This window comes from Alosa alosa, chromosome 2 (genome assembly GCF_017589495.1).
Source record: "Alosa alosa isolate M-15738 ecotype Scorff River chromosome 2, AALO_Geno_1.1, whole genome shotgun sequence".
NCBI classification, from domain to species: Eukaryota; Metazoa; Chordata; class Actinopteri; order Clupeiformes; family Clupeidae; genus Alosa; species Alosa alosa.
The window spans coordinates 18521371-18535119 of NC_063190.1; the positions used below are offsets into that span (position 1 = coordinate 18521371).

General features: G+C 37.5%; 1 protein-coding gene across 1 annotated transcript; it reads left to right on the forward strand.

The window, feature by feature from the left end:
• Positions 1-4152: 4152 nt before the first annotated feature.
• Positions 4153-11772, forward strand: LOC125291177 (protein NipSnap homolog 2-like). The gene is made up of 10 exons (XM_048237782.1): positions 4153-4313; positions 5299-5438; positions 5617-5662; positions 6088-6182; positions 6410-6480; positions 6851-6991; positions 7525-7556; positions 8828-8922; positions 9376-9459; positions 10251-11772. Exons 1-10 carry the CDS (start codon positions 4222-4224, stop codon positions 10313-10315), a joined length of 861 nt encoding a protein of 286 aa, XP_048093739.1. The 5' UTR covers positions 4153-4221; the 3' UTR covers positions 10316-11772.
• The last annotated feature ends 1977 nt before the right edge of the window (positions 11773-13749 follow it).

Here is a 13749-nt window from a genome sequence, read left to right on the forward strand (position 1 = left end):
ATATTATTCACTCCAGTCATATATCATTATATCAGTTTCATTTTTATTTATAGTTTATTTAGCCATGAAGGTCATAGAGATACAATAATTTCGGCCAGGGAGGCCTTGTCAAGACAGTTTCATGTAATAAAAAAAGGACAGTTTAAAAGGAAAATATACTAAAATACAATAGACACAGAAACATAAAGGCAAAATAAATTACTGGTTTGTTTTATTCAGTAAAATTGTCTGATTTCTGCTTGTTAAGATTTCATCTGTGTCCAAGTTTATGTTCAGCATGAATTTGTTATCCATCCATTAATGATCACTCAAGTAAGAAATTATCACTTCTTCTTTATTTAACAGGTATTTATTAATAGGTTGATAAGTGTGTTACTTGTCTAACTGGGTTGTTTATAATAAATCACGGAGACTATGTCAGGCATGACCATCACTTTATCCAACTGATACTGAACTCCGTATCTCTTGTTATGCAGGTAATATTCCAGGCCCACACTATGGAGGACGCCACCTACAGGTAAGGAGTGTTACACACAATTACCATACATCACAGGTTTTCCATCCCACGGCACTGGGGCAGCATCAGTACCTGAGGCATGATAACGTATAGGCTCCTACAGAAGTTCCTCTTTATTTATTCAAATTAAGAGTCCTTTTGTTATGTCATCTTAGTTCACAACATATGTGTACAATGAACTTCTGCCCATTCAGCATGTATAATTCAAACAAATAAGTATAGTCAGCAAAATAAAATACCAAAAATATGATAGATGAGAAGAACATAACTCAACTACTGTACATGCTGTCTGAGTACATTGAACTGCCTTAGTATGAAATGTGCTACAAATAAAACGGCCTTGCCTTGCCTTGGTATGGAAAATAAAAGGCATGCCATTGTTGACATTGTCAAGATTGTGAAGGCTTTGTGAAGAGAGGGTGCAGATTCCAGTTTATTCCAAGTGCAGCCAGTGATTCTTGAGATTAGGGACAAAACATGTCCTTAATCAGGGCAAGGGTTGCACAACAAGGCATGATTTCATGTTGCCTCATAAATAGTTTTTGTTCTAAATGATATAGAAGTCAGTGCCTGGAAAACCCCATGTCTGGAAGCAGATTTCCTCATTTCAACATACCATAAAAAATATCTAAAAGTATTGCAAAATGCATCATAATGATTATAATTTATATATTGAAGAAAATAATTTAATCAGTATCAAAAGTTAGAAATTGTACTAAATGTTTTAAATGTACTTTTTATAATGAAAAAAATCAGGAATAAATGTGCGCAGCTAAAACACAGAGGACCCCTTTAGCAATTCCTAGTTAGTTCTTCCTCATGTCATGATACCTTTCTAGTTCTGGTAAGTTTTTCATATCATGTATTTAATATCCATCTGTTAACACCTGGCATGTCACAACCATAATGTGTCAACACCAAGGCTAAATTTTAAGAAGATTATGGAAGTCAAAGGCAACAGATATGCTAAAAAACTGATTCTTGTATAAAATACATGTGATATAAGAGGAAAATATAGCATTTTGTCAACTCCGTCAGATGTCAACACCATCACAATTTGTGTCAACACCATCAGTGTTTTGTACATTTGTTTAAATCTGCTTTCACTTTGAAATTAAAGAGGGTTTTTTTGTTGTAAATTATTGTAAAAAGGTAGCCTGGAAATCTAGACCCTGATAATCTAGAAAGATTAAGGGTCTGGCCAAGAACAATGTAATGGCCCAACTCGAGGGGCGGCAACAAGCATGCATTTAAAAATCTCACTACACGCAATTGGATAACACTAGACCATGTTTATTCTGAATGATTTCGGACTTTGACGCAATCGGATAACACTATGACCAATGTGTACTGTCCTCCAACGTTGCAGCGCTGTCTTCCTCAGTTTAGCTTGTTCCCCGGAATGTTGGGGTAAAAGTAACGTGCATCATTGCTCATTGCCAGAGTGTCTCGCAGAGACAATTCCATTTAAATTAAATTGATCAAGATTTTATTTATAAAAGGAGAAAATGGGGAAATATCCAAGGGGGTGAACACTTTTGTATAGGCACTGTATATCTGCCAAGGTAATGGATGGATGGTGAAGAGGAACATGTAAGTCGTCTGTTACCTATTCTTGGTATTTGTGAGGGTTCAATAGTCATTTTGAATGTAAAATGTCCCTCTGTTGATATTGTCAACTCTGTCAGATGGACTTTACATTGTTTTTTTTTTTTAAAAAAGAATAGCTGATCTGTTCCCTCAAGGATATTTGTATTTCCAAAGGTCATGTATAATTTTTATGCTTCTAAATAGCACTGTTCATTATGAAGGTTAAAAACAAAACTTTAAAACCTGTACAACCAAAAATGTGTGCATTGTTAAGAGAATCAAGAGACTGATAAGTCAAACTATTCGTGGGAAGTTATTCAAAAAATAATTTTATAAACATTTCTATGTGTCTGATGGTGTTGACAAAAATCGAGTGTGAGCAGCAAACATGTAATTTATTAAAAAAAATGTACAACTGGAAGGTTGAACCAAAACATGGTTAGATAGCCAAAGCTACATTTAACAAAGATGTGTTAATAGCTTTTGAAAATCTTCAAAATATTCTTTTAGAAAATTTAAACCTGTTTTGTCCCTAATCTCAAGAATCACTTGCAGCTTATTCCAAGCATGTGGTACAGGAAAGCAAACTTCAGCTCTCTTCAAGTGGAATTGCAGTAATTTCGTCCAGCAGAGTCTCTGACGTTGGGTTTTCTTCTTCTTTGTGATCGTACCAATGTCACAGTTCTGTTCATTGTGTACTATGACCTTCATCTTTGACCAGGGGCACTGCTATAAAATGTGGGCTCTATGACAGAAAATAATTGTGGGCCCCCAAATATGTTAGGGGGTCCCGGGGCAATTGATGAATTGAAACTTAAATTACATTCTTTGATTACAGCATATTAAAATACAACACATAAAAACCTACACTGGTATTCAATTTGTTTTTTTCCTAACACAGTTTTAAGCAAGTCTATTGGGAGTTTGACCTCCTCACATAGACAACATCAATAGAGTAGCTCCTGAGCAGCTATATCCTAGCAGCTTAATAATGTAAAGGTGACACCAGTTAAATTTACCTCAGCATGACATTTACTAATGGTAGAAAAAATGAAATACAAAGCTGTGTGTGTGTGTGTGTGTGTGTGTGTGTGTGTAAAAAAGAGACTGTACATCTTGTCACTATTCCTCTAACTCCTCTAACGTACGGCTATGTTACAACATGCAGAGACTATGTGACTGCATGCACAAATTCAAACGAAAGTAGACATAGAACCACAGCCTTCCTATTTGTGTGGAAATAGGTCATTGGAATCTTTCCACACTGTTATATACAGTATATATACAGTATATATAATCCTCACCACATTTACAATTATTCGTTTAGCAGACGCTTTTATTCAAAGCGACTTAAAAGGGCCATTTTCATCAGGGCAACTCAGTACGGTGGAGCAAACGACCTGCAATTCATGACAACACATGCAAATAGACAAAACACTTGCAAATAGACAAAACACGAGCAACTTAAAAAAGCGTCTTCATCAATTCAACAAAGAAAGTACACAAACTACCCAGGGCCATATGAAGGTATCCTCCTGCAGGTAGACAAAACCATTTTGCGCTTTAGCAAGGGGTGAGTGTGACCTTAGACAGTCTTCACTATTTCTTATATACAAAATTCAGTCAGTCAATCAACCAAGTTATTCAGCAAATGCACTTTACAAATTAACTTTACATTTCGTCTTACATTCATTATAGAATTTTATTTAGAAATGAAAATATTCAAGAAAAATCAAATATATTCCAGACTTTTCAAGGGAAATCAGTCCCCCAGTCCGACGTCCCTGCCTTTAACAAACGTGATGACTGAGTACCCATGACAGAGGACTGTTTTGTAGTTAATCAGGATAAGACCCCAAAACATATTCATGGTAGTTTTACATGTGAGAACTGTAACACAGCATACTGCAAAAAGGAACATGAACGATTTTGTCTATGGGGAGGTGCCATAGGGGAGGTGCACAAGCTTGGTTCAAGGTTCAAACTGAGGGTCAATTACAAAGTAACTTCGATACATTGCCCTCTGGCGGCGAGAGGTTAGAAGTTCATATTTTTTCTTGCCTGGGACCGTGTGGCCACAACAACACACAGTCACAGAGCTCATTCAGGGAAAGATGGCGACTCGAGTCCTCCAAAGTGTGGGAAACGGCCTCAACCATGCTAAAAAGAGTGTCAGAGGGAACCAGCAAGTTTCTCTCACGATAAGGTGAAACCTACATTTCAGAGAGATAATTTCAGCAGAAATTGTTAATGCACTTCTGCAAAGTGTTCGAAGTTGTTTGCTAACTTGCACAGCTAGCTACCTGTGATTTAGGTGCAAGTAGTTCGTAGCCTACACAGCAAGGGACTCTTAACATTAGGCTCTTTTGGTAGAACAAGCTAATCGGCTAGCCATTTGATTCACAAGTTATACAAATCTGTAGCGCCGAAAAGCAGGAACTTTTTCTCTCCCCTTTGGTATGTATGTATGTTTCAGCATTTCTTTTGAAGGTCGAAGTAGTAGTTTTCCGAACAAAACAATGGGGACGTCAGAGCTGTTTTGACCCGTACGGCTGGAAAGCTTTGGCAATCTTAGGCTAACGTGATATCGCCACTGAATTGTCGCTCAAGGTCATTAGACATGACATAACATGTGACTACGGAGTTGTTGCATTTGTAGAGTCTATTCTCTTGTTACAGTTACCACTTGGATTGTTAAATGATTTATTTCAAATAAACTCATGTCATCAAACGTAACTCGCACCAGCGGCGTTACAACCTTTGTTAGGACTTTGTTAGCTCGTCCCTGAATGACTTTTCCCAAAAATCTCAGCTATTTTGAGCATGAACTTGTTCCCTTGACCTATTTAAACAAGAATTTCGGTCATTTTAGGAAACGATGGTACATTTTGTATACAAGTGTTTAATTCCACAGCAACATGCTTGCTTACCTTCTAGGTTAAAGAGGAAAATATCACTGTAAGTGCAGCCAAAGTCTTTAAGTAAAACCTGACCTTCAATGCAGTTATCCATTACATGTAAGTGTGATTAATGTATTCATGCAACAGGTGGATCCAAGTTGATGCACTGCATAGAAGCAGTTCTTGAACAACTGTGTTGAGTAGCCTAAATACCTTTGACCTTTTTGGAGTCGGTAAAAATAACTATGGGCATGTTGAGTTAAACACTTTTTTTCTCCTGTCCATCTGCAGGTCTCTCTCTGCATCACCAAGCAAAAACCGCGAGGACAGCTGGTTCAAGTCTCTCTTTGTGCGCAAAGTGGACCCCAGGAAAGACGCACATTCACATCTGCTAGCCAAGAAAGAAGAGCATAACCTCTACAAAATCCAGTGTAGGCCTACAACAGCATTTCACAATTTTATGGTGCTGACAGTGTTAACTAACTGGGATTGGAGTGGCCAAATAACCTGCTTAAATTAAGGGGGGAGGATTTAAGAACTATAAGGCTTACTGCTGGTACAACTGAAATTTGTTCTTGGGATTATTTCAAACAAGTATTTCTTTTGTAGTTCACAATGTCAAACCAGAGTGTCTTGATGCCTACAACAAGCTTTGGTAAGATCCACTGTTACAGTGGTGCATGTTGTCTGCTCATATGGTAAAAGCACTGAAAATGTGGCATGCTTTCGTGCATATTATAATTGATTCTTAAATAGCATTTAAATAGCAAATAGAACATAATAACTTCGATTGAATCATTAAGATGCACCCGAATGTATGTAAATTGTATTTCTGTGGAGATTTTATTAGTATACTGCTAGTGTTTTATTAACGTCTGTCGTTTTTACAGTGTGTTTGAGATGGAAGTTTAGAATTGTTAAATATCTACATAATTGCTCTCTCTCTCCCTCCCTACTTCCCTCCCTCCCTTTCTTTCTTTCAATTACTTTCTTTCTTTCTTACTTTCTCTCTCTCTCTCTCTTGCTCTCACTTTCTTTCTCTCTTTCTTTCTCTTTCTTTCTCTCTCTCTTTGTCCACAGTGAGAAAGTGCTTCCCTCCATCCACACCGATCCTCAGTACACGTGTGAGCTGGTGGGAACCTGGAACACTTGGTATGGGGAGCAAGATCAGGCAGGTAGGAGCTCAGAAGATCAGATCACAGCAATTCATCCAAAGATACAAAAATGGAGTTCATAAACCTACAAAGTCTTCAACTGATTTGACAGCCAGCAATACGCATTTATCAATTGTACTGTAGCATGTCTGTATGTGTATTATTCTATGACGTTGTGTATAAATGTATAATTTAATTAGCCCCCAGTGATACAATGCTTGCTGTTGATGTGTTTCTGCCTTCCCTAGTTCATCTGTGGAGATATCGAGGTGGATATCCAGCCTTGACTGATGTGATGAACAAACTCAAGAAGAGTCCGGTAACTCATTTCAGACGAATTCATTTCATCATGTGCAGTACATATAAGCTGTGCTAACATCACTGCCTGACAATCACTCGGCCCGGGTTCGATTCTCGAATACACTGTTGCAAGGCCGTGTCTCTTTGGATAAAAGCATTTGCTAAATAAATACCAGTCAACTTTGACTTATATAATATGTAAATATGTTTACCTCATAGTCACTGGAAAGCATCATAGAACCACCAGTAAACCTAAAACAAATAAATATTGGGAGTAATTTAACTGTAGTAATAGGGTGACTAGTGTGTACAGTTACCCCATGCACTTATCTTATTATAATTAACAGGACAATTAACTCATTCACTGCTTTTTTAATTATTGTCTTAAGGAATTCTCGGACTTCAGAAAAGAGCGGTCAAAGATGCTTTTGTCCCGTCGGAACCAGCTGCTTTTGGAGTTCAGCTTCTGGAATGAGCCTGTACCCAGAGATGGGCCGAACATATACGAATTGAGATCGTACCAGCTCAGGGTATGTGTGCATTGTTATGTTTTTGCACGTAACTTTGTCAGAGTATATTTTTAGGGGACAAGAGGTTATTGTATCAGTAATCAGGTCCTTCCGTCTGACCTTATTTGTGTTTGTTCATACAGTTTGGTTTTACTTTGGTTCATATTGTGTGCAGTCCCCTGACTGCTCTTGATAGTTTTCAATTTAGGTACTTGGGCATAACAAGGTCAGATAAATATTCTAGTATTTCTGTTGCATTGGTGGTATGTGAAACGAAATATATATTTGGGCTTGTGCATAGAAATACTGTCTAAGTGACCATAGTAGAAAAATAAACTAAAAATAAACAAACTAAAAGTCTATGAATGTGGTCAAACGGCTAAACAGTGACGTTGTTAAAATCAAGACGGTCATCTGCATGTGTAGTGTGAGGAAATGCAGTGGTCTCGTAGTGCCTAAGGAGCTGGCCTAGTATGCAGTGACCAGAAAAGCTGCGGGTTCATTGCAGCGTGAGGAAACTGACCATGTCTCACTTCTGATTTATCTGTTCTCAGCCTGGGACTATGATTGAGTGGGGAAACTACTGGTAAGACTTCTGTTTTTTTCCTGTCAAACAGTAAAGTGTCAACATGTAACCCAATAGGCCTGTATAACCCAATGAATATTCAACCAAATCTTTTTTTTTTATTTTGTACTTAAGTCTAAAATACTGAATTTAAGTACTACCGTACATTTTTTTTTTTTACAAATATGAAGACTTTAATTCTTGGAAACACAATGATATTTTCATATTGTTTATACAGATGTTAAAAAATCTAAATCTATATGATATTGGTGTTTACTAATGCACTTGGTTATGCACTTATTATTGTTGCCTCTACAGATTATAGTAGCTGAATTTTATGAACGGTTTGTTCAAGCTATCTTTTAATATACTAAGACCAAATGAAAAATCTATTCATTTTAAGTAAAGATATCTCTATTGCCTGCCATAATTCAACTTATATATTTTGCCTGCTATGACCAAAATGATGAATGATTTTAAAATCCTTCATTTGAAAATCATGTTGCACAATGAAGTAATGACTGTAGTCAACAGTGATTGAATAAAATATGCTGATTAAATCCAATACTATACAACACCAGGATGATCCTAAGATAAGGCCAAAGCTACCAGGCTTATGCAATCTCCGTAAACATATCTATCTCACTAAGGCTATCATCAGTGATTAGTCTGTCTGCTGGATGACGCAGTGTGGGCAAGCACTTAACTCTAGGCCTCTGAAGAATATCTCTTTGTTTTGTTGGTTAAAATAACAGCAGATTTATGTCAATGCCCAGAGAGAGAATGCCCACTGATCAGTTGCCAGAAAATGTTGCATAGGGGGCATTTAAATGATCTGGTTTACAATGTTTAGAAATGTAATGTGAGGACTATTTTATTTACAAAGAAAGTTGCTCTCATAGATGACCCCTTTAAAGTGATTTATCGGTATATACAGTACATAGACATAAAACTCATAAACAAATGTTCAGAGCTCAGTTTACGATCATTCATGGTGTTGGCCATCAAAGGATAGGCACGCATGGGCTTGTTGGGTCCTCAGTGTTCAAGAGGGCTATAACTATAACTTTCACGGACGCAGAACAATGCATTTTATTACACAATCTAAATATATGTCTGCAAAATCATGGAGGAAATCTGCTGTGATACAAACCAGATAAAGTCGCTAGGTTCTTATGAAGTTGTACAGTTTCCAGCAGTTAAGCAGCTACTAAGGCTAAAACATATTCCAGGTGGTGCGTTAAAGACGTGTTTTGAATAATGATGATTGAGGAAGGAACTGTTTTGTACAGGGCGCGGGCCATTGAGCTCCGCCAGGAGAACCATGAGGCTGTTGGCGGCTTCTTCTCTCAGATTGGGAACCTCTACCTGGTGCATCACCTCTGGGGTGAGTCAACTAAACGCATGACATTGACATACATCCAGTTCTTTCAAGCTGCACTTTTGTGTACTAACAATAATGCATTCTTTTAGGCGTCACAGTCACTATGACAGGTGATGTGTATAGAGAATTTAAGAGATAGATACAAGAGAAAGAAACAAGTTTAGGGGAATATTTCAGGATTAAATGAATAAGTACAAATTAAAAATACAAGTTATAAATGGGCCTGTATCTGTCAGGTAAATAATTAGAGGGAAAAGGCTTTGAGCTTTATGTAAATGCTGTCATGAAAACTGAAACTAAGATTTCAAACAAAACTGATGTATTTTGCATGCTGCCTTTCCCACAGTTAACCCTGTATATGTGTAGATGGAAATTTGAACTTAGACACGTTCAGCGTATAGACCTTTTTTTAAAAGGTAGCTTTGGCCAGCTTTAAATCATTTCATTCTCTTGCAGCTTACAAAGACTTGCAGTCCAGAGAGGAAACTAGAAACGCTGCCTGGAAGCACGAAGGCTGGGATGAGGCGGTCTACTACACAGGTGAGATGGCAAACAGGTAGAGATGAGGCAGTCTACTATACAGAGGTGAGACCTGTAGCAGGTACGGGCAAGGTCACCTTATAGGTGAGGCTTGTAGCAGGTAAGGGTAAGGTCATGTTACAGGTGAGCTCTGTAACCGGTAGAGATGAGGTAATCACACAGGTGAGACTTGACCTGCAGCTGCTAGATACATGGTTGTCGTGCTGGTGAGCTCTCTAACTGCTCCCACACACAGTTGCGTTCCATCAACGCATGCCAGTGGGTTTTCCAGACGGTAGCTATGCATAATTTGCTAAGCGTAATTTGATTGGCTGGTGCCGTCCGTCGATTGGCTTGATTGGCCGGTGCCGTCCGTCGGTGCAGCAAAAGTTAAACTTCTCAACGCGAGCGATGGGAGCAACGCAACGCAACGGACCCACAATTCAGTTCGGCAACGGATGACGTAAGCCCATGTAAAGTGGACGGGATGCGTCTCCAGCACTGCAACGCACACAACTGTGTGGGAGCCGTAACTGCTAAAGAAGTCTGTTAAATGTTGCACTGTTATTTGAAATGCATGAAGTTGATTAAAAAACATGCACAGTAGGAGCTGAAAGTGTATTACAATAAAATCCATTTTGTTTTTATTTAGGATGTAATGTATGTTCTTCAGACTTTTGCACAATATGCATACTGAGTGTGTAATGCTACTAATGAGTTGGACAGTATGATCTTTCAACCGGTTAGTATTTTGCCAAATGAACAACGCCACTGGCAAGAGTTCTGAAAGCATGATTCTGCTCTCTTCTCAGTCCCTCTGATTCAGCACATGGAGTCGAGAATAATGATCCCAACGAAAGCGTCTCCTCTGAAGTAGCCAATCGGAAGCCACCCAGCAGGTGAACATGGAACTCATTTCTAGGGAAGTGAATCACCTGTGACGGATTCCACAGCCTTGGACAGCCATCGGATTTCAAAACGCTAGCACGCTTTCCTTTGTTTAATGTCTCTCTCTTTCTCACTCTTCTCTCTTCACTACGACTGTTCGCCGTTAAAGACAAATCAAAAATGAAAAGAAATCTTATCTCTGTAAATGCTGCCGCATCTGACACCATTCAAATCAAAGAAACGGTTTCCTTTGGAATTTTGACCCATTCCTAGACAGCCATGATGATGGAATTTTGCTGGTTTTAAAATGCATCCATTACCTTTTGTATGTGCAATTAGCAAAAATATTTATTGAAAACAAAACTGAGAATCAGCAAATGGAGATGATCATGAAAATGTCTGGGAAGAGTGATTGTATTTGACACCACAGCAAATTGACCTCAGTAAACATACTAACAACTCGCAGTATATGTTGCCTTGTTGTAGTTGTACCCCTTTGATCAGTTGTCTGTCTATTTTTCTGTGGACCCAAAATACAATTTTTGAGATTGATTATGTTCTTCCACTGCATTTTTGGGCATTCATTGGTTCTGTAAAAAGTCAGTTACTGTCGGGTGTGTGATGGACATGTCGTCACATGACTACTCAAATGTCGTAATTAATGAATAATTCATTAAAAGAAGCTATTCCTGATACCTGACTCAACAGCTCCTAGTATGTAGGGCCTCTATTCATTTGGCAGAGTGTTCTCAGTGTGTCTCCACTGACTGTTTGCAAAAGTTTGACAGCATGCTGTAGCTCAAAGAAGCTGAATTCAATTGGCCCCCATTTAACCAGAGACAACATTTTAGACCCTGAGATCAGATTACTGATTCAGATTGCTGAAACCGTAAAGATAGGCAAGTATGCCACATAACATTCTTATATCATGGCAACCACAATACAATCGCAACACAATTATTGTGTTGCATAAAGTAAAATGAGAACTTCCTGTCGGTTAATGAGTCAGGTACTGCGTCTTCTCCTGTCAAGAGCATTGAAGACAGATTTATCAGGTGTTATCAGGTTCCAGAGTTGCTTGGATTTTTGTTACTTATTACGCGTTGGCAGTGTTGACTACAGAGGCACTGTTACAAATCCAGCCTTGGATGCCTAAAACAGGTTAGCTGCTTGATCTGTGAAGGAAGTGCATGGGCCTTTTAATAGTGTAGGTCCAATCTTGTAATGGTTAGGATTTGGATTTGTGAGATGATTAATGCCTTGCAAGACGACTAGCAAATAATTGTATTTTCTTTGTGGGGTATGAAATGTTTGATGTGCTGTGATTTTATCAACATAGAATACATGAATATGAATTGTAATATTTTTCTACAGTGATGATGCTTTTGTTTCCATTTAAGGAAAGCTTGTCACTGAAAGTAAGCCATTAAATCCATTATGTTTACAGTCTGTGTTTTACCTGTTGTTCACTGTGTGTGTGAGAGTGTGTTTCTGTAGGGTCTTAGCTGCTTAGAATTAAGTTTTAAATGAACTCTCAGGTGTGGCAGGATTGTTATGTATATTGTGACACTTGCAAGAAAGTGTCTTTTTTTATATATATATAATTTTCTTTGAGCTTTTAAAAATATTGGAAAAAAAAAAATATATATATACTGTATATGGGTCATTCTATAATTCGGGGTACATTTCAATTGTAGAGATAAACCAAAAAAAATGTAATGAGTTTTTAATCATTGAACTTTTTTATAGTCATAGAACACACTTCAAAGTTAACATGATGGTATTTGCTGAGCTTAAACCTGTAGGACTTCAAGTATTTATTTGAAAAAAATATGTCATGACAGAAAAATCTGTCAACTCTGTTAGAGACAAACTCTGTAAATTACATTATATATACTTAGCAAATATCATACATTTTAATATGCCTTCCCTAAGAGAACTTTTGTCTCTACAGTCACTGTAGCAACTTTGAATTTGATAAGATTGCTACTTTTTGAAATGAAAAAAAAAAAAACACATTCCACTGGCAAGTTTCCAAGAGGTGCATATTTAAGGGTAGCTTTTACATATATCATTTGAAAAAAATCGTGGTAAAAATTAGTTGTACCACATCGTCTGACTAATCGTCTGACTAAAAAACATTTAGTCATCATTTTAAGAGCAAAAGCTTAAATTAACAGAGTTGACACTCATTAAATGCTATTGAAAACAGAGTTGACAGCACATCATTGTCAACTCTGTTACCATTAATCTATGCAGAATTAACAGAGTTGACATTTCCCATCATTTTGTGGCTTAGCTCCACATCCTAACCTCAAACTAGTTACTGCATGATATGTATAAACCCAGAATTTTAATGACTTTTAATCATATGATTGTTTTTAAAAAATTGAGCGAGACTTTCACTCCAATAACGCAATAACAGAGTTGACAAATAATTAATCTACTGTTGGTGTATCCTCAACATTTTGTTCAAATTAATGAGAGAAGAAGCTTACCATCTCACTGCCTTTCAGAAGTTTCCTGTCAGAGGAATTGACATCTCTCTGTGTAGGTGTCATGCTTCATATTCAAAGTCTGTCTGGATTTTAAGCAGTTTTATAACAAAGTTGACAGGAACTTTGAGACGGACCAAAATGATATTTTTTTTAAACTTAAATCTTGCATAATATAGAAAATAGACATATAACTGATGTTATGACGGTTAGTAAATTAATCTCCAAAAAATAGATCGTTAGACTTGATAACATCATGTTTAGTCAAGTTGAAAGCATGACTCTAGTCGGAGACAGGCAATGATATGTTGTGTAGAATTAATTTAGTAAATATTTTGTGGATAAATTGGGTCTAAAATAAATATAAAACATTGTTATTGGTGAAAGGGTGTTTTATTAGCATAATTGTTGAAATTTGATTCCATAAAGATTTTTTGATAATAACTAAATCTTTACAGGAAATGTACCCCGAATTATAGAATGACCCATATAACATAAAGGGGTGTTGGTGGGATCACAGCGGGCTCCAGTGCTTCAAAACAAACCAGTAACCCTTTGACAAACAACAGGACACATACAGTACATGTAAAACAGAGATGCAAGTAGTTTGGTGTCGTAGGCTACAGTATCAGCCGTTCCTAAAAACGTCTGTGAGAAGTAAGGCTTGGGAAGATAGGTCTATGTGTTCTTCAGACCTCTTCTTATGCAGTGAGTCTCCTTATTCTGCATATCTTCAGTCGGTGTTGGTTTCATACTTACCTAATTGAGTTCAGGGAAATAAGATTGACTAAATCTCATATGTTGAGCTAATCAGAAGCGGCACTGACTGATGGGGTAGTCAGTGAGCTGAGAAGAGTGGAGAAGCCAAAGCAGGTTTGGACCTGCTCATAATAATGCCCCGGCATCTTCGCTATCTGCTATGTTTATG

Excerpts from the sequence above, each read along its gene's own strand:
- LOC125291177 (XM_048237782.1), top strand. The coding sequence starts at position 4,222 with ATGGCGACTCGAGTCCTCCAAAGTGTGGGAAACGGCCTCAACCATGCT. Across the intron at positions 5,439-5,616 it reads TAACCTCTACAAAATCCAGT|TTCACAATGTCAAACCAGAG; the intron begins GTAGGCCTACAA and ends TTTCTTTTGTAG. Across the intron at positions 8,923-9,375 it reads CCTGGTGCATCACCTCTGGG|CTTACAAAGACTTGCAGTCC; the intron begins GTGAGTCAACTA and ends ATTCTCTTGCAG.